The sequence below is a fragment of the Sinohyriopsis cumingii genome, chromosome 7 (genome assembly GCF_028554795.1).
Source record: "Sinohyriopsis cumingii isolate HCF-2022 chromosome 7, ASM2855479v2, whole genome shotgun sequence".
Lineage (NCBI taxonomy): Eukaryota > Metazoa > Mollusca > Bivalvia > Unionida > Unionidae > Sinohyriopsis > Sinohyriopsis cumingii.
In genome coordinates this window covers 88,752,414-88,776,930 of record NC_142967.1, presented here as the reverse complement: position 1 = coordinate 88,776,930, position 24,517 = coordinate 88,752,414, and the positions used below count along the sequence as shown (strand labels likewise).

The window sequence follows — 24,517 nt, the reverse complement described above, 5'->3', positions numbered from 1 at the left end:
GGCTTACATTTCAGTGTACTCTGAGGTCTCACAAAATCAGAGTTGCCTTTTAAAGCTTACCACTCATGAGGTTTGAGCCATCTCTGCAAGCCTCACATTCAAACATAACATTTTGATCTGTTATATAACAGAAGCTGTTGGCTGGCATGCAGAGTCAACCTTGAACTTTTGCCTCAGAGATTTAGCTTCACAGTGGTAAACCTTGAATCTGGTAAATCTGTCAGTATGACGAAAGACAAATCTGTCAGTATGATGGAAGACCAAGCTATCAGTATCATGGAAGACCAAGCTGGCAGTAGGATGGAAAACAAAACTGGCAGTATGACAGAAGACCAAACTGGCAGTATGATGGAAGACCAAGCTGGCAGTATGATGGAAGACCAAACTGGCAGTATGATGGAAGACCAAACTGGCAGTATGATGGAAGACCAAGCTGGCAGTATGACAGAAGACAAAACTGGCAGTATGATGGAAGACCAAGCTGGCAGTATGACAGAAGACAAAACTGGCAGTATGATGGAAGACCAAGCTGACAGTATCATGGAAGACCAAACTGGCAGTATGACGGAAGACCAAGCTGGCAGTATGACAGAAGACAAAACTGGCAGTATAATGGTAACACTTGTCTACAGCCAAAATGCTTCCGAAATAAATGTAGTCAAACTTTACTAATTCTGGGTCACTGAGAAAGAAAATGATACTTAAATTTGTTGATTGGCTTTAGTTTTAAAGATATGATGCTTGGTCAGTATATATAACCCTTGACTTGGGAATGGCGGAGGTTAAGTGAGTTTTAAATGGAAGGAATCTCAGTTTAAACCAGAAATGACTAGAATACATCTTTGACTGGATATATGAATAAATCTATGACTGAGTTTGGACAGTACTTGCTTTTTAGGCAACCAGACCCAATCAAAACATCTTCACTGGATTCACCTGTGAAATTTTGTAGGTAAGATTTCAATATTTATCTTCTTAACTGTATGTAAAGGGGTCACAGGTTAAGTGACCCTCGGCTGTGTTGCTTATGTAATTAGGAGAACGGGTTATTGTTTGCATGGGGAATCCAGCCATCATTCCCTGGAAAGATACCCGAGGTAAAGATTGAATGCTGAGCATTCCCTCCTCCTATTACATATTTTCCTAAGGTCATGTGATTGGGGATGGTATTTGAAGGAGAAAACAACTTTTTCAGTAAATTATGTTTCTTCGAGAATACTTAACCCAATCACATTAACATTCCTCCAAACCATCCTGTCATGTGAGCAGTTTTGTTAGTATATCTCTCAGTTAAAAACTAGTGACACCTGGTGGTGACAAGGGGAGGTAATGGACAAGAGTTATTGATCTTTGTCTATATGAGATAGGAAAAGACAATTTTCATCTTTTTGTAGGGGTGGTTTTGCGAGGTAAGAGGCTAATATTCCTAAAGTAATATGTTCGGGTAAGTATTCTTGGAGAAACATAATTTACTAAAAGATTTGGTTTTTGCCTGAAATGGGCATAGCTAATGTGTTTTTGGGCTGATCCAAACAAATCTGTTTTCAAGAGATTTTCATGTAACTGGATGCTTAGGTATATAAAAGATGTTGTTTTTAATTGGCTATTTCGGCCATGCGCAGAATGGTAAAAATTGGATTTGCAATTTGGATACATGATTTTTTAAAATTGAAATTCCACCACAAGAATTCTTCAGTCAGATTGAAATTCGTTTACCATTATTGATAATGAACAACAATGAATATATATAATTTTACTTTTTAGCACATTTGTTTATCTTTGGAGGCAAAACTTTACTTTTAGCTCTGAGTCTTAACATGAATGAATCCTTTCATACAGATGGAAAAATTCCCCCAAATGGTGAGTTGTTTGCAGTTTTGCAATTGCTGTATAACACCTAGCTCAATTTGTGTATCTAATGCAAGAAATTCTGCAGCTGCTCCTTAGGAATCATGAGCTAGTAGCAGACTAATACAAGGACGTTTTACAATGCATTCATTTTTAAATACATCATTAAAAAATCTTGTTGCATATTTTAGAGGACCTTTTGTAGATGTAAATTATTCATTGTATCCTGATCAAATGTTATATGGACTAGCGCATCATTTGCCCGTTTAGAAGAATGTATGAGACCTGTTAGAGAATCAATGATCCCATTCAAAAAAAAAAAAAAAAAAATATGCAGCCATTAAGAAAAGCACAGCCCCATAATGTCATGTACCATATTTACCATGGATACGGCCTACTCAGCTATAAACCTAGATTTGCCATCTCATAATGCAACAGCTTACCTTAATAAATTTGTCACTGCACTGCCCCGTAATGTCATGTACAGTACCATATTTACCATGCATAAAGCCTACTCAGCTATAAATCCAGATCTGCCATCTCATAATGGACCAGCTTACAGTGTTACCTTAATGATAAGACCAGGGGGCCAGTCTAATAAATTTTGTCAAAATGTAGGGAGTGGGCTTATTATCAGGCAAAAAATAGCCTTTGTAAATATTGAGAATGAGTGGGCTTATTAATCTTGAGCTTATCTTAAGATAAATACGATATCATCGTTTACTCTGTTTGAAAATATACCAAGACTGAACAATGTAGAGTATGATCTCAGGTGCATTACATAATGGCAGAGCTGACTGATGGCCTTTAGAGGCAGGTGTTTATAGATAATGAAAAATAGAGTAAATTACAGATTACCTCATCAACTTGGTTACATCCATACCTTCAGGTACTTTTTCTCTTGCAAATATTGACTTTATTAATGCAAGCATTTTGGGATACTGTTGTCATAGTTACCTTATTCCAATTCTTGCTAACTGAACATAATACAAAATAAACTAAGTGACAGGACTGTTTAGAGATATATGTGGATATGTAATAAAATTCAACTACAGTTAGAATACCAACAAGTATGTTTGTATGCTGTATACAGTGCAGCTTGAATTGTAATTAATATTTGCAATTTTCGATCTTTTCTCAAACCACAAAACCTGAACCTCATAAAATTTGAACAAAATTATTTAAAATTACAAAACTGCAAAAATTTGACATACACATTGAAAACTGGAAATTCTTGAACATGTAACAAAATTGAAATTTCACTGCATGTGGTAAATGTCTTTAAACTTTCATTCATAAAAATGTCAATTATTATAAATTTGACTAATAGATGAAAAGATAACTCTGCAAGGTTAATTAGATGTTATTTTATGTGCTTGTTTGTTTACATAATAACAGTCTTGGGAATACATACTAATTGAAATATTTGGGTCAAACAAAGTTTTAATATGTCAAAGCTGTAGGTTACTGTGGCTATTATAAATTTTTCTTCTTTAATTATTTTTTATGTGGTCACAAAGGTCAGTCTGACTTTTCCACCAACCTTTTCTACTACTAATTAGACTGATTTTAAGTTTTGAAATTTACTTTCCAAATGTAAGTTTGATATAAACAATATTGCTAAATAAGTGGGATTTATGTGCAAAATGGATAATTTTCTATATAAAATGGCAAAGTTGATATTTAATAATAATTTTGATGAACTTTTCAGCATCTTGTATGTTTGATATGGATAATCTGCATTGTAAATATACTTATTATATGCATTGTTGAGAATTAGACCTGTACATCTTATAGAAATCAGAAGTGCAATACGCATTCACAACACATAGCAAACTGAAATGGTATGTGTTATGATATATATTACTTTGGAAACATTGACACGATATTGGACTTGAGATACAAATCACAATGCATTCTATCTGTAAATTTATTGTGCCTTGCTTACTAAATAATATAGAGAAAGACATTAAAATCTGGAAAAATATAAGCAGGTCTTTGAACATATACTGTTAAATAAATAGAATGATACCAGTCAACAAAGCTGCATTGTTAAATAAATTGAATTATACCAGTCAACAAAGCTGTATTGTTAAATAAATTGAATTATACCAGTCAACAAAGCTGTATTGTTAAATAAATAGAATGATACCAGTCAACAAAGCTGTATTGTTAAATAAATAGAATGATACCAGTCAACAAAGCTGTATTGTTAAATAAATAGAATGATACCAGTCAACAAAGCTGTATTGTTAAATAAATAGAATGATACCAGTCAACAAAGCTGTATTGTTAAATAAATTGAATTATACCAGTCAACAAAGCTGTGTTGTTAAATAAATAGAATGATACCAGTCAACAAAGCTGTATTGTTAAATAAATAGAATGATACCAGTCAACAAAGCTGTATTGTTAAATAAATTGAATTATACCAGTAAACAAAGCTGTATTGTTAAATAAATTGAATTATACCAGTCAACAAAGCTGTATTGTTAAGGTGGCGCTCACCAGATAATATGTACTTTTGAGAGAGTGACGTATGTAAGGTGAAGTAGTTCGCATTTAAAACATGCACAGTGGAGAGAATGTTTGCATACCTCTATGCTACATTAATGTAATGTGGATGATATTTCTTTTGGATATTGCACTTTTGGAAATTTTACATGATTTAAGCACACTGCTAACTAAAATGACTGCTCCCTTGTGTTAAAAAATCAGTCTGAATTAGTCTAAAGTACACTATACATAGCAGCTATTAAAATAGGGAAAATGAATTTTGCCAGACTAGACAATACCAGCTTCTGAAAGTGCAATGAATGAAATACCAAATATGTAAAATGTAAAAAAAGTTATCAGCTCTTTTTTATACAATTTACCTCTGAAGTTCAGGAAGTGAAAATGACCAAGTAGAGCTAGCACTTTTTTGAAAGGTGCACATTTGAAGTAAGGCCAAGCTGTATACTCTATAACCCATAGTACACCCATCAATCATACACCAAAATAAAGGGAATTAAAGGTTCTTTGCATTAGACCTAAGATATACAAGGTCTGTTTTAAATAGCCAGTATAACCAGTGAGGAAAGCCGGGGACATTCTTTTTCTTTAAAATCCTAACCCTATGCAAAATGCGAAACTGTATAGCGCCACCTAAATAAATAGAATGATACCAGTCAACAAAGCTGTATTGTTAAATAAATAGAATGATACCAGTCAACAAAACTGTATTGTTAAATAAACTGAATTATACCAGCCAATGAAGGTATTTGGATATGTTTACTATTTATCATTACTCTGGTTATTCACGATTCTCAGTTTGTATAAAAATAGGAGAGTCCTTTTTTGTAATTTCTATTTCCCATTTGCTATAGATAGATTCCTGTATTTTATTGGTACATCATGTCGCATCCAGTGTATAATGTATCATGATTCATGGAGTTTTATTGTTTATATTGATGCATCATCTAACTTTAAATCTAGAATGTATCATGATTCATGGTGTTTTATTGTTTATATTGATGCATCATCTAACTTTAAATGTAGAATGTATTGTGATGCTTGGTGTTTTGTTGTTAATTGATACATCATATCACATCCAGTGTATAATGTATCATGATGCATGGTGTTTTATTGCTTATATTGATGCATCATCTAACTTTAAATGTAGAGTGTATCATGATGCTTGGTGTTTTATTGTTAATTGATACATCATATTACATCCAGTGTATAATGTATCATGATGCATGGTGTTATATTGTTTATATTGATGCATCATCTAATTTTCAGTGTAGAGTGTATCGTGATGCTTCGTGTTTTATTGTTAATTGATACATCATATCACATCCAGTGTATAATATATCATGATGCATGGTGTTTTATTGTTTATATTGATGCATCATCTAATTTTCAGTGTAGAGTGTATCGTGATACTTGGTGTTTTATTAATTGATACATCATATCACATCCAATGTATAATGTATCATGATGCATGGTGTTTTATTGTTTATATTGATGCATCATCTAATTTTCAGTGTAGAGTGTATCGTGATGCTTGGTGTTTTATTGTCAATTTATACATCATATCACATCCAATGTATAATGTATCGTGGTGAAGCAGAAATTGCAGACATCAACCTATAAACGTATTGGTGGAAAGAAATATGAAAACAATATGCATGAGTCAGTTGTACTCGTATGAAAACAATATGCATCAGTCAGTTGTACTCGTATGAAAACAATATGCATCAGTCAGTTGTACTCATATGAAAACAATATGCATCAGTCAGTTGTATTCATATGAAAACAATATGCATCAGTCAGTTGTACTCATATGAAAACAGTATGCATCAGTCAGTCAGTTGTACTCATATGAAAACAGTATGCATCAGTCAGTCACTTGTACTCGTATGAAAATAATTCTTATCCGATTCACTGTGAATATATAGTGTGTATAGTAATGTGTCAGAAAGTCAAAATCTATGCTGTTCACCCCAAGTCACAGGTAAAATGAACTGCATTATCACAGATTTGCTTGTGCATTATGCAGTTCTGGCTCTCTACACTGTTCACAGTAGGGGTGGACACATTTGACAGATTCAGTATGGTAATGATATTTAGTCAGCAGTTAGCCTAGACGCTTCTTTTGCTTTCAGCATTCGTAGGACCTTCTGCTCCTCATGGTGTGTATATGATCAATGAGAAATGGTGAGACCTTGTTAATTGGGACCCTTATATTGTGTCTATCCCACTTTTCTATAAATAAACAAGGAGTCAGAATTATTGAATCTTCGAAGAAAATCATATTTGACATAATACTTTTTCATGCCTTTATTAGTTCATAGCCATTTTGGAAAAAAATGTCCTTTTTTGAGTGCATATTTCCTGATTCTAGCATACCTTGTGGGAGGGAAAAGGTGTCTAAAACTTGGATCATTATGATCATCTTGGAACTAATACAGCATTTTTTAAATATATTTTTGGTGTCTTCATACCATTTAACTTTGTGGGTTAAATCAGTAAAAAAAATGAATCATATTTAATGGTTGTTTTTTTTTTTTTCCAGTTTGGTTTTCTGCTAAAAACAATGCACCTCCAATGTGGAGAGCTCCCAACTTGTACAATGGGAACTAACTTTTCTAGTATGTACATTCACATGATGAGGACAATTGTTTATATCATTTGTGTGCACTTGTGTTATCATGAACTAATGCCTCACAAAATTTACCCAGATAATAATTTCTTAAGCACACAATGTGGGTATTATCTGAAATATGGTAGTAGAGGTAATCTGCTTAGATAAATTACCAAGACATCAAGATAAGCAAAGTCGCAATTTACATGGCTTCACTATAATTAAATATGTTTGTGCATGTTATAATGGAGTCCGTTGACCTTACCTTCTTTATAGGTATTGACAAACTATCCAACAATAATTCCATATACAGTAGTAAACTATATGAATTCATTATTTTTCATTGCGATGAATTTTCATTGATTTTACCATTTCAACAAATTACAGAATAATGTGAAGACCTGGCAAACAATCATTTTCTGTCGAATATTTACGATCCCTTCCATGCATGTAATTTCCTTGCAAAGCATAACAAATTGATAAGCACAAAAATAAATGAATTCATAGTATGTGTAACAAAATAAGACATACAGTTGTATGATCATGTTTGCACTAACTACATTTCAGACGTTGTCATAATTTCACTAACATACTTTAAAGTTTAAATACAGGCTTGAGAATTTTGTTTGGTCAGTCTAAAGTCAAACCTAATTTTCATCAAACCAGAATGTTGGATTTTATACTTGAGTTTTAAAAAAGCAGCAGGGAGGGTGAACAGACCAAAATTTTAGACCAAAATAAAGCTTCCTACGGAGGGTTCAAAAATACAAGCGTCAATAACACAAAGTAATGGAGGGCAAACAGACTATTTTTTAGGAGTGTCCATTTGCAAAAATAAACCCTTTTATGAAACTGAAAATACAAGCATTACCAAGGTTTCTAACCAGATTAGCATATTTTTATTATTGATGCTTGTGTGTCGAATTTTTATGTGTCCTCATTCACTGACTTGTTGGTCATCACCTTGTGTGTGTAAAAAAAAGTGACAGTCATGTGGTATTATTTAATCATTATTACAGTAATAATGAGCAATTCTATGCTAACCATGTAATCTGGCACAGCTAAACTAGCTCAAAAGCGACTAGAGGTAATTAAGAAATATCTTCCAGTCCATGATTCTGTCAAGAAATAACTACAATCATGTCATGAGTCTCAGGTGGAATTTACAGAAGGTATGGAACCGTTATTTAAACCAATTGTCAAACCAACAAATAAAATTGCTGCAGCAACTGAGGCAGCACATAAAGCTCTTGAAACATTGCCTGCTGATATTGTTGGCCATCTTCAAACAGCCCCCCGCCCCCCAGCAACCTCCTCAGCCACAACCTGAAGTTCAACCACAACCTGAACTGCCAAAAGTTAGAACTAAAATTATAGATAAACTTACGCTGGAAGGAATTGCCACTATCCATAAACCAGACCAAATAATTAGTATTGCCATGTTTTGTTATCTTGATAGAGATAGGTATGTAAAACCCGAATATGTTAAAACTCTAAAAGCTGCTGATTGGGTCAAGGATATATATCGCATCGCTACTGATACTCCGCAAATCAGATCTGAGGAAGATGTTAATCAGTTTAATATGTTTGACCAGGCAGTAGGTAAGTATATTTAATGAGTAAAACAAGAAAGGAGAAAAAAAGAAGAAGAAATGAAACAGAAACTTAAAAAAGCAAGCGCAGAAAGGAAATCAACCTTAAAAGCAGGGAAGAAAAAAGCAGACAAAGCCTCAAGAGAGGGGTAAGAAGAAGCAAGTGGAAGTGGTATTGCTACTCGAGAAAGTGACCTTATTACCTCATGTCCCAATAATGTCCTTGCTGATGTCGATCGAGTAGAAATTTTAATCGATGGAAGATGAGCCGTCAATAATTCCCCAGAAATCATCAATCAAGCAGCTGCTATTTGTCAGTGATTATTCACAGGTGGTATCATGGACATTAATGTTTATCTTTCTCTCAGTGATGAGATCGTTGATGATTACTGCAGTGATTTCTGTGGATGCTATTAAAGATATTGCCAAGATGGGTGGTATATTTCCACTTCTCACTGCTATTCCAGCGTTGATAACCACTGCAGCCCCAGCTGTTGCAAAAGCAGCTGCACTTGGTACTGTTGGAACTGCCGCTGGGATGGCATTAAAGAAAGCAACAGGTCACAGACTAAAGACTTCCAAGAAAAGGGAATGGTCTAAGACTGCCATGAACTTCAACATGGTACAGTCAAGCCACTCACAGCTCAGGTCTGAAACTGCCTGGGACACATCATTGATGCTTCCCATGTCCAATTTTGATTTACTTGATGCTGCTAAGAAATTAAACATCAAAAACTTCAGAGGTGTTTTTATGCATGATCAATTACCAAAACAACCAAACCATGTTGAAACCGGTATAATTAATCTCAATGGAAATTCTGGTCTAGGTACTCATTGGTTTGCATATGTGGTTGACACACATGGAGTTGTTTATTTTGATTCATATGGATTGATTCGTATGTCAGCAGAGTGCAGGACACACCCATGTGGTATTCAACATTACCAACACAGACAATAACTGATCCACCAATATGTGGCTGTTAAGTACTTGCTGTGCTCAATGCTGTGTCAAGGTCCCTGACACTACCTCATAAAGTTGTGCATGAGTATACCTCATGGCATTATCCAATTAGTGGATCTTCTGGATCTGTGTTAGTGATATTGGAGAAAAACGATGAAGAAACATTAATGGTGGAACCCGAAGAAAAGGGCCTTGGCATGTTGTATTATTGGTGTATTGAAACTGCCAGAGTGTTAGTACTCTACATAATGAATCAAAACCCATTTGACATTCAACATTTCAGATACAATTTTAGCATGTTTGTTGCAAACACAACTGAAAAATATCATTGATGTACATACAGAAAAACAAAATATCATAGCTGCATCGTTGTTACTGATGTGGTTGTATAATCTGCATCCATGGTTATTGCTGGAACAGTAACTCTGGTAGGTCAAAATATTATTACGAAGATGATATCACACCATTATTCGAGAAAATTAAGTGAGAGCACAAATGAATGGTTGACATGCTACACCATTTATTCGCCCATCACATAAACAAGTACCCATCTGATGACACCAAGGAAATCATCAAGCAAATAGAATATTTGAATCATATTGCATTTGACTTTGATGCCGTTCATCAAAGATTTATTCAGGAGGTGATTGAATCCAGTGGTGATGTGGTTGGTACTGATAATTTATCTGATAAATCATATTTCCTGGACCTATATAAAATTACCGAGGCAGATTTATGTACATTTAAACTTCTGGAATTTAACATGGATGAGATGAAGAAAACCATTAATAATGTTATTGATGAATATTTTCCAGCGCTACTAGAATCATGGAGAAAAATATCTCATCCTCGAGGTATTTTGACACACAACAATGATCCATACAGTGGTAGTTGTCATATTTCACTAGGCATTGTCACATCAATGATCACAGTCAATCTTGTATGTGATGCTATTGATGGTAGTTATCAAATAGATCTTGAAAAATCCAGTCAGGCCCAGCAGGGATCTATTTTGTACATACTTACCCCTCATGTTCCATCTGGATTTTTGATTGTGTTAGAACCTGTTAATCCAGTTTATCTATGATGTCATAATCTGCTGATGTCATCGATACATTTCAAACTTGCTGACCAACTTGGATACCTTCTTGATTTATAGGGGAATTCCTCAAGATAAGTTTGTGAGATCATAAGATCTTTGCGTTTGTGAGACCCCTCCCAAATATTAATTTTAAAAAAATAATTTCTTTTATTAACTTTTGCCCACGGGTATATATAATGACTTACTATCATGCATGCTTACATATAATAAATAAAGTGTGTGTGTGTGAATTGAATTTTTAATGTAGCTTTAACAATTTTTCAGTTATATTGCTACGATGTAAGCAGTGTGGCAGTTTATGGCGATGTTAGCACTGGGGCATCATGCCGCAGACATGTAGTATGATGTCCCACCCAGTCACATTATTCTGACACCAGGCCGACCAGTCCTAACACTAACCTCTTGATGCTGAGCGCCAAGCAAGAAAGCTGTTAGTACCATTTTTGTAAGTCTTTGGTATGACTCGGCCGGGGATCAAACCCATGACCTCCTGCATCTGAGGTGGTCGCTCAAACCACTAGGCCACAATAAATAAAGAAATTCTTGACAGTGCAATGAGATTACATCTTATTTTAACAGACACAGAAAATTCTACTATTTATTGATGATATGAGTGATGATGATTACTGACTCAGGAATAAATACAAGAATTATATCGAGATCATATTTTTGAAGTTAAATATGATAAAAATCTAATTTTGAATTACATTCCTGTATTAAACTTGATAAGCTAAAATAAATGTTAGAATCAGAATCAAAATAAAATAAATATTATAATCAGAATCAAAATTAATAATAAAAATAAAATATATTTTTAAAAAATATTTTTTATAGCTATAGTCAGAAATGAATTATTCCTCCTTGTTTCACACTTAAACTCTTTTCAATGGGTATTGGTGTCACCACTTTCACTTTCACAATCTGATTGTTTACAATTGGACATAATCTTTTTCAACCGTCTTACACGCGAACCCAAAATCTATCTTGTTTCGTATTCATGAGACAGCTCTGATTTAATTTTTTCAATCGTGCATGCAAGTGAAGTGAATTGATTAGTTTGTATATCATTGCATATACAAGCTAACGATTGTGTTATTGCTGCTGGAGTAATTTGATAAACCTGTATGTGTCTGCTAATGTGTATCTACCTTCGGATTTTCATTCTTGTAGCGCTTCAAAATCATTAGTAATTTTTTTCAGGATCAAGTTGATCAGAAAGTTGTAGAACATAATCATGTAATTTTTAATTGCAGAAATAATTGCATTAATATTTTCAAATTCATTATATAATAAATATTTGTTTAAAATAAAAATATATTTGCATTTCTAATATGTCACAATGCATGCATGGCACATAGACGTATTTACAGTATATATATATTTACGGTATTTACAGTGTATACATTCTTAATTCTAAGGAACATATATTATTTACAGTGAATACAATACACACTCTAGCATCCCTAATTTTTGCGAGAATGGTTTCAGGTGTTTTACACCCCTTGTCTCTTGGCTATGTCAGAGAACACTCACTTATAGTGCTAAAGTTCTCATTAGTCAGTCAATGTTAGAACAGTGCCACTGCTTCATGAGACTCACTTACAGTGCTTTTTTCATTGGCAACTCGGTCTCGAAAGACCATGCGAATAGTGCCCTTGGGGTGTTGTCTGTCTCCGTTGGCATCGTTTGCTGTGGCTGTGCAGGCCTATACGTGAGTGACAGTCCCTACTGCAGTTGGTGCAGACATACTGGGAAGTCTGTGTTACTGTGGTTGCTGTTGTGTTCTTCTTTCTCTTACGTTTCTCTGCCGCCAACTGGCCTCTCCTCACATCAGCGACTGATATGCCATTGTTTACCATCAGTCTCCAGGTGCCTCGGTCCTCAGCCAGCTCTTCCCAGCCATCGGGTGAAATGTTGCATGCCTTCATGTCCCTCTTGCACACATCTTTGAAACGGAGTGAGGGGCGTCCGACTCTTCTTGTGCCAGTGGCCAGTTGTCCATATAAGATGTCCTTTGGCAGCCTTCCATCCTTCATGCGTCGGACGTGACCCAGCCATCGAAGGCGGCGTTTAATTAGCAGGGAGTACATGCTGGGGGTACTTGCACGCTGCAGGATCTCACTGTGTGGAACACGGTCTTGCCAGCTGATTTTCAGGATGCGCTTTAGGCACCGTATATGGAAGGAGTTGAGCCTGCGTTCTTGCCTCATGTAGGTACTCCACGTCTCACTTCCATATAGAAGGGTGCTGAGAACGCAGGCCTGGTAGACTTGGACCTTGGTGTGCTCTGTCAGCGCGTTGTTTTCCCAAACCCTCTTTGTTAATCGAGCCATGATGGTGTTTGCCTTTCCAAGCCTTCTGTCCAGCTCCATATCAATCGAGAGAGTGTTGCTGATGGTTGACCCTAGGTAGGTAAAGTTGTTGACTGCTTCCAGGGTGACTCCATTGATTTTGATTGAAGGGGCAATGGTGGTATCTTGCACGCTGACATTTGTTTTTTCCAAGCTGATTGTGAGACCAAACTGCGTGCAGGCAACAGCAAAACGGTCTCCCAGTCTCTGGAGGGCTTCCTCGGTGTGGGCCACAAGAGCTGCGTCATCTGCAAAAAGCATCTCCCTGATGAGCACAGCTCTCACTTTGGTCTTTGAGCACAGTCGTGCCAGGTTGAACAGCCTCCCATCGGACCTGGTGTGTAGATATATGCCATCCGTGGACGTGTCGAAGGCATAGGACAGGAGCAGGGAGAAGAAGATCCCAAAAAGTGTTGGTGCCAGCACGCAGCCCTGCTTCACACCACTGTTAATTGGGAAGGAAGTTGAGGATGATCCATCATACAGGACTGTTCCCTTCATATCTGCATGGAAAGAGATTATCATGCTGAGGAGTTTTGGGGGGCAACCGATCTTACTCAGAAGTTCAAAAAGGCCCTTCCTGCTGACCAAGTCAAAGGCCTTGGTGAGGTCGATGAACATCATGTAGAGTGGTTGACCTTGCTCTCTGCTCTTCTCTTGGAGTTGTCGTAGGGAGAAGATCATGTCTGTCGTCAACCTGCCTGCTCTGAAGCCGCACTGTGATTCCGGGTACACACGGTCTGCCAGCAACTGCAGCCTGTTGAGTATGATGCGGGCGTACACTTTACCAACAATACTCAAGAGCGAGATCCCCCTGTAATTATTACAGTCACTGCGGTCGCCCTTGTTTTTGTAGAGGGTCACAATTGTGGCATCACGCATGTCTTGGGGGACTACTCCTTCCTCCCAGCAGCGGCAAAGTAGCTCGTGCAGTGGTTTAATCAATGCTGGTTTTCCACGTTTGATAGCTTCGGGCGGGATGCTGTCACTACCTGGTGCTTTGTCATTTGGAAGGCAGTCGATTGCTTTGCTGAGCTCCTCTAAGGTTGGCACTTTGTCGAGCTCTTCCATGGTGGGCAGATTCTTTATGCTGCTGAGGGCTGCATCAGTGACTGATGTTTCTCGGGAGTATAGTTCTGAGTAGTGCTCCACCCATCTGGCCATCTGTTGCCCACGGTCTGTGATCTTCTCTCCCGTCAGGGGTTTCAGGGGAGCGACCCTTTTCACCGTGGGGCCTAGAGCCTTCTTGATGCCACTGTACATGCCTTGGATGTGTCCGGACTCGGCACTGCGCTGGATCCCTTCACACAGTTGTTGCCAGTACTCGTTCGCACACTGTCTAGCAATGCGTTGGGTGTTACTTCGGGCACTTCTGAGAGCAGCAAGCGTCCGTTCATTAGGGCATTTTTTGTAAGTTATGAAGGCTTTTCGTTTCTCCTCGATTTGTGGTTTCATCTTTGATAGGTGTGCATTGAACCAGTCCTGGCTGGGTCGTTCCTTCTTGCCAAACGTTGACATAGCCGTACTGTAGATGGCACCCTTCATGGCATTCCACCAGTGCTAAATTCTCATTAACCAATCATTGCCAGAACAGTGCCACTGCTTGATGAGACTCACTTACAGTGCTAAATTCTCATTAACCAGTCACCGCCAGAACAGTGCCACTGCTTATGAGACTCACAGTACTAAAGTTCTCATTAACCAATCATTGCCAGAACAGTGCCACTGCTTCATGAGACTCACTTACAGTGCTAAAGTTCTCATTCACTAATCATTGCCAGAACAGTGTCACTGCTTCATGAGACTCACAGTGCTAAAGTTCTCATTAGCCAATCATTGTCAGAAAGAATTTTGCAACGATGGTGCAGCTCATGTGTGGTCAGCATTCAGAATTAGGCAAGATGATAAAACCCAAATTGATGCTACAATTAATGACCAGCTAGCAATGACAATTATTAATTACCTTGATGAACAAAAAATATATATTTTAGAATAAAATTTATCACTGTGGTAGACAATACCTGGATCATCCATGACAAATGTGACCCTGTTTGAAAATCACATCACGCTGGAGATGTTGTAATGTTAAGTAAAAATTCCAAACCAGGAATGTTGACTGGTAATGACAGATCATATTATGAATGACCATATCCTGTGACAACAGTTGTTTATGTGATATCTCCGCTGAATGATAAATCTAGCTTTCATAATCTCAAACTCATGTAACTTTCAGCGCTGAATTATGTGGCTAAGTGACTTACAGAAAATTTCAGAAACACAATATGTGGAAATGGTTTAACAGATCTGAGACCAAAAAAAATAAAAGAGTGGGATGAGCATGTCAGGGAACATGGAGCTATGATCAACAATGTTGCTGAGCTGGACAAAAAATTAAAATGTCTGATAAGGGTAGAACAATAATTGATGAGATTTTGTATGAATTAAAATATAAATCAAAGGGAGCTTCGATAGAGATCGTTGATCATAATGCACATGCATGGACGACGGATCTAACAATATTTCCCTGAGATAGAACTGTTAATTTTAATAACAGCGATATATTTGATTTTATCAGAAAAATCAGTAAAAACGATCCTGTAGCTGTGTGGTTGTTTCAAAGTTCTGAATGTAAAAATTACAATCAGTTTATATGACCTAATTGAGATATTTTTTGTGCAGAATCTCTTCATGACGAAATGAAAATTCTTGCATTAAAATATACCGATGATGCTGAACGATTACTCAGTAATTATTTTTTCGTTCCATCAGTTGTGCTCACTTTGCTCAGTAGAAGAATTAAAGGAAACCGACAAGATCGGAATTTCTTGTTGATATGCAACTCAGCTGCTGCGAATACAGACATGGCGCATTGTGGAATACTAAGTACGATTATAAGTGATGTTATCTCTGTTGACATGGTTACACGTTTTCCTGGAAGTTTTCTTGGAATGGGAGAATGTGCTGAATATTTTAAGTGATTTGGACATCCAACACACAAAATTACCAGATTCATCATAAATGGACATTTGCGATTTTGATTTAACTGGATTTGCATGTACTGAATTGTTTGAGTTTGCGGAAAATCTCCATCCAATGGTTTATGTTTGGTTTGGTCATCATAATGCGGTTGGGTTCCAAGAGTGCCATTACAATATATGCTTGATGTGAAAATTTTAACATCGTTAACCGTAAGTGAAGCAGTAATATCGTATCGTCCACAGAAACAAGTTTGGTTACCAAAACCCATAGAGGTTGAGAAAACTATTCTTGATGTAATCTTTGAGCATAATCCAGACAATGATGAACATGAAACTAAACTTGCAAAAATCTTGGAAGAAAAATAATTGGTATATTTACACAAGGGTGATCATATGATGATAAACGACATTGCACAAGATTAATCATTGATGATGCTGAACTTGATTTTATAATTACTGATTTACTGATACAACAGAGAAAGGCTGCCATGTTGATAAATTTGTTCAAATGCAGATGCAGCTTCAGTTGCTGTTTTGGTTGATAGTGGTTCTGCTGCTTTATGCAGTATCTACTTGCAACGTCAATGACAGTCAATGCTTATTTGTACGTGCACAATTGACATGTTACAGTTTTGTTAGTATCATTGGTAAAAACAAAATATCTACTTGATGAATGAACTTCATTTGGTGTGCTGACATCAAAATGTGTGTACTGAATTTTTTTAGGTGGTGGTAAATAAATTTGACATATTGCCTGTCGTGCTAACCAATTTGCAGCAACAGAACATATGACACCTGCTGCATCAACACGTTTACTAATCACTGCTCTACCTCTCCAATAATCTTTTGGGCTATAATAAATTGTTATAACAATAATCGACTGACTAATTACCAGCTCCTAGCACTAGCTTAATTTCATCGCAGATCTTATAAAAAAATTAGCAAGTGATTTTCTGTGAGATTTATTTTTTACAGACTTTAATGTATGTATCAATATCATGTCTGCAATATGTCGTTATTGTAAATCTTTATTTTTATATGTAACATCATGAATGTGGTATGCTTGATTTATCGCATTTATTGGATACTCTCCGGGTCTTGGTTGATCTTTCTCATCAAGTCGGATATCAAGTCGGGTTCCAGGACCACAATAATTATATCCAGGAAGATACTTCTCACCAGGATACTTAGCCATTGGAGCCCCTGGTAATTTGCCAAGTGAAGCAGCAGTATCTCCACCTGTTGCATGAGAGATAATTTTTATTTTTTTGTACCACATTTCATACACTTGTGGGGCCCCTAGTGGCCGAGTGGTTTAAAGCGCTCTCCGTTACAGATCACTGCCATCTCACCTCTGTCTGCATGGGTTTGAGTCTCGGATTCAGCTAATGTGGGTATGTGAGAAAGCTTATCAGTAGCTTCTTGTGGGTCGGTGGTTCTTTCTGGGGGTTTTCCCGGGTTCTTCCTCCACCATTAATACTGGCCGCCATGTATAGCCTATCGTGTGCTGAAAAATGGCGTTAAACCTTACAACAACAACAACAACAACAACATACACTTGCCTGTGAGTGAATGTCTACGATTCTTTGTTATTGTTGTTAATCCACTGGTATCAGTGAAGCTCTTGCACTGAACACAATATAAATTCATAAACTTATTATATTTCTACAACATGGATGTCATTGATATCTCGGTGGCACGAAAGCAAGAACCAATCAAGCATCACCCAGCACTACCAAATTCTATCAGAGCAATTATCATAGGCCCATCTGGGTCTGATAAGATGCAATTGTTACTTAACCTGATAATGAGATGGCTCAAGTGGGATAAGTTATATTTAGTGGCACCAACTGTGGATGATCAGACATGCTACGATGTACTTAAAGATTTGAATGAAGATGCAAAGTCATTGGATGAGGATGGCAATGGTATTATTGATTTTATCACTGACATCAATGATGTGCCATTGGTAGATGATCTTGATGTTAGTATTAACATTCTCGTTGTATACTATGATGTGATGCTAGACAAACAATCAAATCCAGTTTGGATATTTTCTCGAGGCAGACACAAAAACACCGATATTATATATCTTACTCAGCAGTATACGCAAATACCTTAAGTGATTAGATATAACTGCAATCTTCTGGTTGTCTTTAATGGTGTTGATACCCACTCACTAAGAAACATCCACCAGACTTGGTGTTCAGGAGACATGGATATGATCAAGTTCAAAAACTTATTTTCACGTGCTCCAGCAATTCCTCATGGATTTATCATGATAAATTACATGATCCTTAGTTGTGATATCGCATAGATCTCGATAAAACTTTTGGTTGAGAGACCTGTCACCTTTTTTATGAACACAAGGTGACAACCAACATGTCATTGAACGAGGACACATACAAATTTGACACACAAGCATCAATAACAAAAATACGCTAACCCAGTTAGAAACCTCGGTAAAGGTTGTATTTTCATTTTTGTAGGTGGGTTCATTGCAAATGGACGCTCATAAAAATGGTCTGTTCACCCTCCCCTACTTAGTGTTATTGATGCTTTGTATTTTTTCACCCTCTGTAGGAAGCTTTATTTTGGTCTAAAATTTTGGTCTATTCACCCTCTCTGCTGCTAAAAAGCCTGGTCTTGGAATAGGCCTGGATTGGCCAAAAGGTACACATGATAGATACAGATATGGGCATCTCTTTACAGATGCTACATAAACAAGAGGAGTCAAATTTGATACAACAGCAATATAAAATGAACAGACTGTGCAGCAGCTTTTATTACTTAACTATCACTTTTGCCCATTGAGGTGTGGATGTCCGTATCACAGTGGGTTAAAGGATTGGCCTAGAAGGACCATCTCTGATAGTCCTGTTACAGACATGTTGGAAACAAATGCATTTCACCATTCTTTAGTGATTTACTAAAACTTTTATGCAATATTCCTGCCTGCTGTATTTGTGTAATAAAAATGGATGTAGGCAAAAGAAGACATGCCAAATTCATTATTTTCCAGTTATCAACAATAGGAAACGTGGATTGATTTTACATTGGAAGCTTTTATAATTTATAAATGATATTAATATTTTTTTTATTTTTAAAACCTGTATATTTTTGCCAACAGGACCTTTTCACATGCCACATTTGAGTATAGTTGACATCACAAAAATATGCACGACGTAAGACAAGCATAAAATTCCTGATTATGTACGAGTCAATACTCTGCTGGATGTTACGTCCAGAAAGCTTTCCACTGTTTAGGATGAGTGAAAAATGGTGTTTTACAGTGGTAGGAATTACTGAAGGAATTGGTAATAAATGGAAAAGCCACTTCTCAAACTTGGTATTCATTGCTTTATGTGAGATAAATTAAATGAAATTGAGAAATTGGATTCCTTGGGTAATAATTTAAGTCAGTTCCAAACCATATTTGCTGCAGTTCTGATTAGCCTTCTCTGCCATATTTTCTTCCAATTAGAGAATAGATTTATTCATTTGGGAACATGTTTTTTTTTCTAAGGCTTTTGGAACAGAAGTTATTGACTAAAGGGACTGGCCAAGCGGTACTTAATGATTGGTAATAAACCCAACAGCTACTGTTTCAAATTGGTTTATCACATATTTAGTTCATTGAGTTACAGTCCTCAGGGGTCTTCAGATTTATTACTTTATGGAATGACAGTCCACAGTGGGATTCAAGTTCCATAGCCTGTCAGTGGGAAGGCAGTGAGAGATAATAGTTTATTATGGACTAACATTTGTAACTGGCAGTTCAGGTATATGAGAACCATGGGTTATTCTTCTAACTCATCTTATGACATAATTTTTCATTAAAGCAAGGAAAAATCATTTAGCTCTCATGTTCTAAACCAAGAGCCACTAGACTGAGAGCATTATAATGCAATAATTAATCCTGTCATCAGCACCTGTACCTCATTAGGTGAAAATTATGTGCATTCCACTTGGCTGCAGGTGTTTCAGAGTCTGTATTTTATTTTTGTATTAAGCAGCTTTTTAACTTTGCTTACTCACATGCACTTGGGGTAAGAAAGAAGACCTTTGACTTTGGGTTCGTAAGGTCAAAGGTTACAGACTGAAAGATGAAAAATGTTTTTTGTGTAATAACTTTAGTTGTTATATGCTCATTTTTTCCCTCATTAACTTTACATTGTCAGAATTGTACAATATTACTCGATATTGAACCCGCGTGACAATACACATATAGCATTCACATGCATAAAGGAACTACTTTCTGTTGTAAACAAACAATGGAAGCAGATGCCAGCACTTTTGATTTGTACACAAATCATGTACACTTGCGTAAGATGCTCTTTACATTGTGGTTGTTTAAATTTGTTTCTGAATGAACTAAAACAGATGTTTCGTGGACTGCCACATACCAGCTGCTTTGTCACATTCCGTGTTGATACAGTGTTTTGGATTTAGGCTAGCTACAGTATATAACAGACGCAAGATAAGGTCCTTACAAATAACATACAAGTGACAAGTCATATACTCTCTTCTTTAGCTAGTGATATGAATGGCAAAATAAAATATACTTAAAGTTTTACATCCCGAATTTCCTCAAAATGATTTTCTTAATTCTGTAAATCCGAATTACATGAGCCATGTCATAGGTTCTCAATCTGGATTACACATTTCGAAATTGTGCTGTAATTTCAATAATAAGTGCAGTTACATCCTCCTTACTGCACTCAAAATGAAATAAGCATTAAATTCCATAGCGTGTTTTTAATAAATGCAATTAAAAGACTTCATATTCTTCCCACATTATGATTTCAAACATTCAGTGACAGAAGCAGAAACACATTTGCAGATGTCAACACGTTTCTTCCTAGCTTCTTCAGTCTCATGTATTTCATATGGAATTGTCACATACAAATCCAGTCCGTAATCACAAAATTTCCTAGAATCGAGAAAAATACCAAAATCTATTCATTCCAGATCAAATGGAAAAGTTGTTGCAATGCACATTCATTCACAATATGACTCCAAATTTCAATTTTAACTAGACACGCCATTTTCTTTCAAAATTTATGTCGAGCGCGTGACTAAGTTCAAATTTATCTGGACGGAGTTATGTGCGCAGTAATAATGTTGATTTGTGTAATGATGAATATGCGCTTGTATATTTAGTTTGGCATGCGGCATACATTCATTTACGTTGTTTATTGTAGTGTATTTTTTTATATATATAATTAAGCCTTAGATAGAATAAAAAAATGAGCATATAATGAAAAGGTTACTGCATTTGTAGGGGAAAATATGAACTCGTTTTGTCGGAAGGATATACTGCACTCCTGAGGTCATGCAGTATTCCATCCAAAAAACTCTTTCATATTTTCCCATACAAATGCAGTAACCTATAATTCTTGGCCACATATTGGTACCTTGACCAAAGTTTGCAGTGGCCTTGCATTTGAGGTAAGGAAGAGGCTTATTGAATTTAAGGTAAGGAAGAGGCTTATTGAATTTAAGATCAGAAAGACTGGTCACGGTCATTGTGAACGAAAAATGAGTCTTGCTCAACATTTTTGTTCAAAACTTCCTCAGTAAACATTGTGGATATTTGCACATCACATAATTAAAAGATATTTAGATTTTGGGTCCAGGGCATGAATAATATAAAAATAATGATTTATGTGCAGTAAGTTTTGTTCAAGTCCACATCCTGTTCCTTTACCAAAGTTCACCATTTATCATTAATCTCCAAAATCAGTCATGCCGTCCATAGTGAAATGGAATAGCTGTGTTATGTATTGATATGATTCACAATGCACAGCCTACAGTACGATACATTATTGATACACATATGAACTTGATGGTCTTTTATGTTTTGAAAGGACTGTTTACAATAATATTCCCAGTATTGTGTTTACAATAACATTCCCAGTATTGTCATGCGGACAAATTAACTATCAATCAGTTACCCGTAGAAATTGATAAATGATCATGAAATTCTGATTTACATCACTGCAAAAAACAACTCGGACGAGTTCAAATACTTCAGATTTCATGATATAAATTGTTGCCTGAATGGTGATATGGAATATTTATAGTTTTGCTCAACAATAAGTTTATTAGTTTAGTATTAGTTTTTATTACTTAATGCATGGAACCAGATTAGACATGCATGGGACTGGATTAGACATGCATCAGACTGGATTAGACATGCATGGGACTGAATGAGACATGCATGGGACAGATTAGACATGCATGGGACCAGATTAGACATGTGTGGGTCTGGATTAGACATGCATGGGACAGATTAGACATGCATGGAACCAGATTAGACATGCATGGGACTGGATTAAACATGCATGAGAATGGATTAGACCTGCATGGGACTGGATTAGAAATGCATGGGACAGATTAGACATGCATGAAACCAGATTAGACATGTGTGTGACTGGATTAGACATGCATGGGACAGATTAGACATGCATGGAACCAGATTAGACATGCATGGGAATGGATTATACATGCATGGGACAGATTAGACATGCATGGGATTGGATTAAACATGCATGGGAATTGATTAGACATGCATGGGACAGAATAGACATGCATGGGACTGGATTAGACATGCATGGGAGAAATTACACATGCATGGGACTGGATTAGATATGCATGGGAATGGATGAGACATGCATGGGACAGATTAGACATACATGGGACTGGATTAGACATGCATGGGACAGATTAGACATGCATGGAGCCAGATTAGACATGAATGGGACTGGATTAGACATGCATGGGAATGTATTAGACATGCATGGGACTGGATTAGACATGCATGGGACAGATTAGACATGCATGGAACCGGATTGTACATGCATGGAACCAGATTAGACATGCATGGGACTGGATTAGACATGCATGGGACCAGATTAGACATGTGTGACTGGATTAGACATGCATGGAACTGGATTAGACATGCATGGGACCAGATTAGACGTGTGGGACTGGATTAGATATGCATGGGACAGATTAGACATGCATGGAACCAAATTAGACATGCATGTGAATGGATTAGACATGCATGGGACAGATTAGACATGCATGGGACTGGATTAGACATGCATGGGATTGGATTAGACATGCATGGGACAGAATAGACATGCATGGGACTGGATTAGACATGCATGGGATTGGATTAGACATGCATGGGACTGGATTAGACATGCATGGGACAGATTAGACATGCATGGGACTGGATTAGACATGCATGGGAATGGATTAGACATGCATGGGACAGATTAGACATGCATGGGACTGGATTAGACATGCATGGGAATGGATTAGACATGCATGGGACTGGATTAGACATGCATGGGATTGGATTAGACATGCATGGGATTGGATTAGACATGCATGGGACTGGATTAGACATGCATGGGACTGGATTAGACATGCATGGGACTGGATTAGACATGCATGGGAATGGATTAGACATGCATGGGACAGATTAGACATGCATGGGACTGGATTAGACATGCATGGAACTGGATTAGACATGCATGGGACAGATTAGACATGCATGGGATTGGATTAGACATGCATGGGATTGGATTAGACATGGGTTAGCTTAGGGTTAGGGTTAATAACTTATCAAAGTAGGAGTTTGTATAATGTTTGATTGGAAAGCCCATTTTTTTTATTGAATCCTGTCAGTAAAGAAAGAAAAGCAATTTTTGCTGAAAGGTAGTAGTCAGCAGAATGGTATTTATTTAATTTTTCTGTTTGCTATTTTAGCTAAAATCCATATATTTTGATATTTTAATTTTACCATCAGTTCCAAATATTAGCAAAATCACTTAGGAGACAGCCTTAAATCCAATGTCAGGAATCTGTTACATGGTTAATATACACCATTTTTCCTTCCATTTCTGTGTTTGGGTATGTTGCACGGGGCAGGTAACTGGAATGGGGAACATTTGCAATTAAATGGTGAATCTTGAGAAAAAATAAACATGATTTCATGTGTGTTAGGTAGCTATAGATACAGCACATTTTAAAAACAGACAAAATAAACATGACTCCATGTCTGTTAGGTAGTTATAGATACAGCACATTTTAAAAACAGACAAAATAAGCATGACTCCATGTGTGTTAGGTAGCTATAGATACAGCACATTTTAAAAACAGACAAAATAAACATGACTCCATGTGTGTTAGGTAGTTATAGATACAGCACATTTTAAAAACAGACAAAATAAACATGACTCCATGTGTGTTAGGTAGCTATAGATACAACACATTTTAAAAACAGACAAAATAAACATGACTCCATGTGTGTTAGGTAGTTATAGATACAGCACATTTTAAAGACTTATATGTATGAAACAAATGCTTAGCAAATAAAATCCATACATTTATAACTTCCTCCCTCAGAGACTTAATTCCAGAATATATTTCTTATTGAAAAACCAGATTACAGGCAAGTGTCTGCAAAATTTCATGAAGAATAAAATGAGAAATTTGGTAATCCAGAAAGATATCACAGTAGTTTCAGCCAGTAATTTGTGTC

At 36.5% G+C, this 24,517-nt stretch overlaps 1 protein-coding gene across 3 annotated transcripts in view; it reads left to right on the top strand.

Moving 5' to 3' along the window:
- LOC149795676 (BTB/POZ domain-containing protein 16-like) overlaps nt 1–24,517 on the top strand; it is a 263,165-nt gene that overhangs the window by 67,841 nt on the left and 170,807 nt on the right. Inside the window, exon 6 of one of the 3 annotated variants that reach the window (XM_089965523.1) lies at nt 6,498–6,524. The exons of 1 other annotated variant lie outside the window; for it this stretch is intronic. In XM_089965523.1, coding sequence (XP_089821649.1) covers nt 6,498–6,524 — 27 coding nt within the window. Of the gene's footprint in view, nt 1–1,839; nt 1,861–6,497; nt 6,525–24,517 lie in introns of all 3 variants that reach the window. One more of the 3 variants, XM_089965524.1, reaches the window with a different exon arrangement.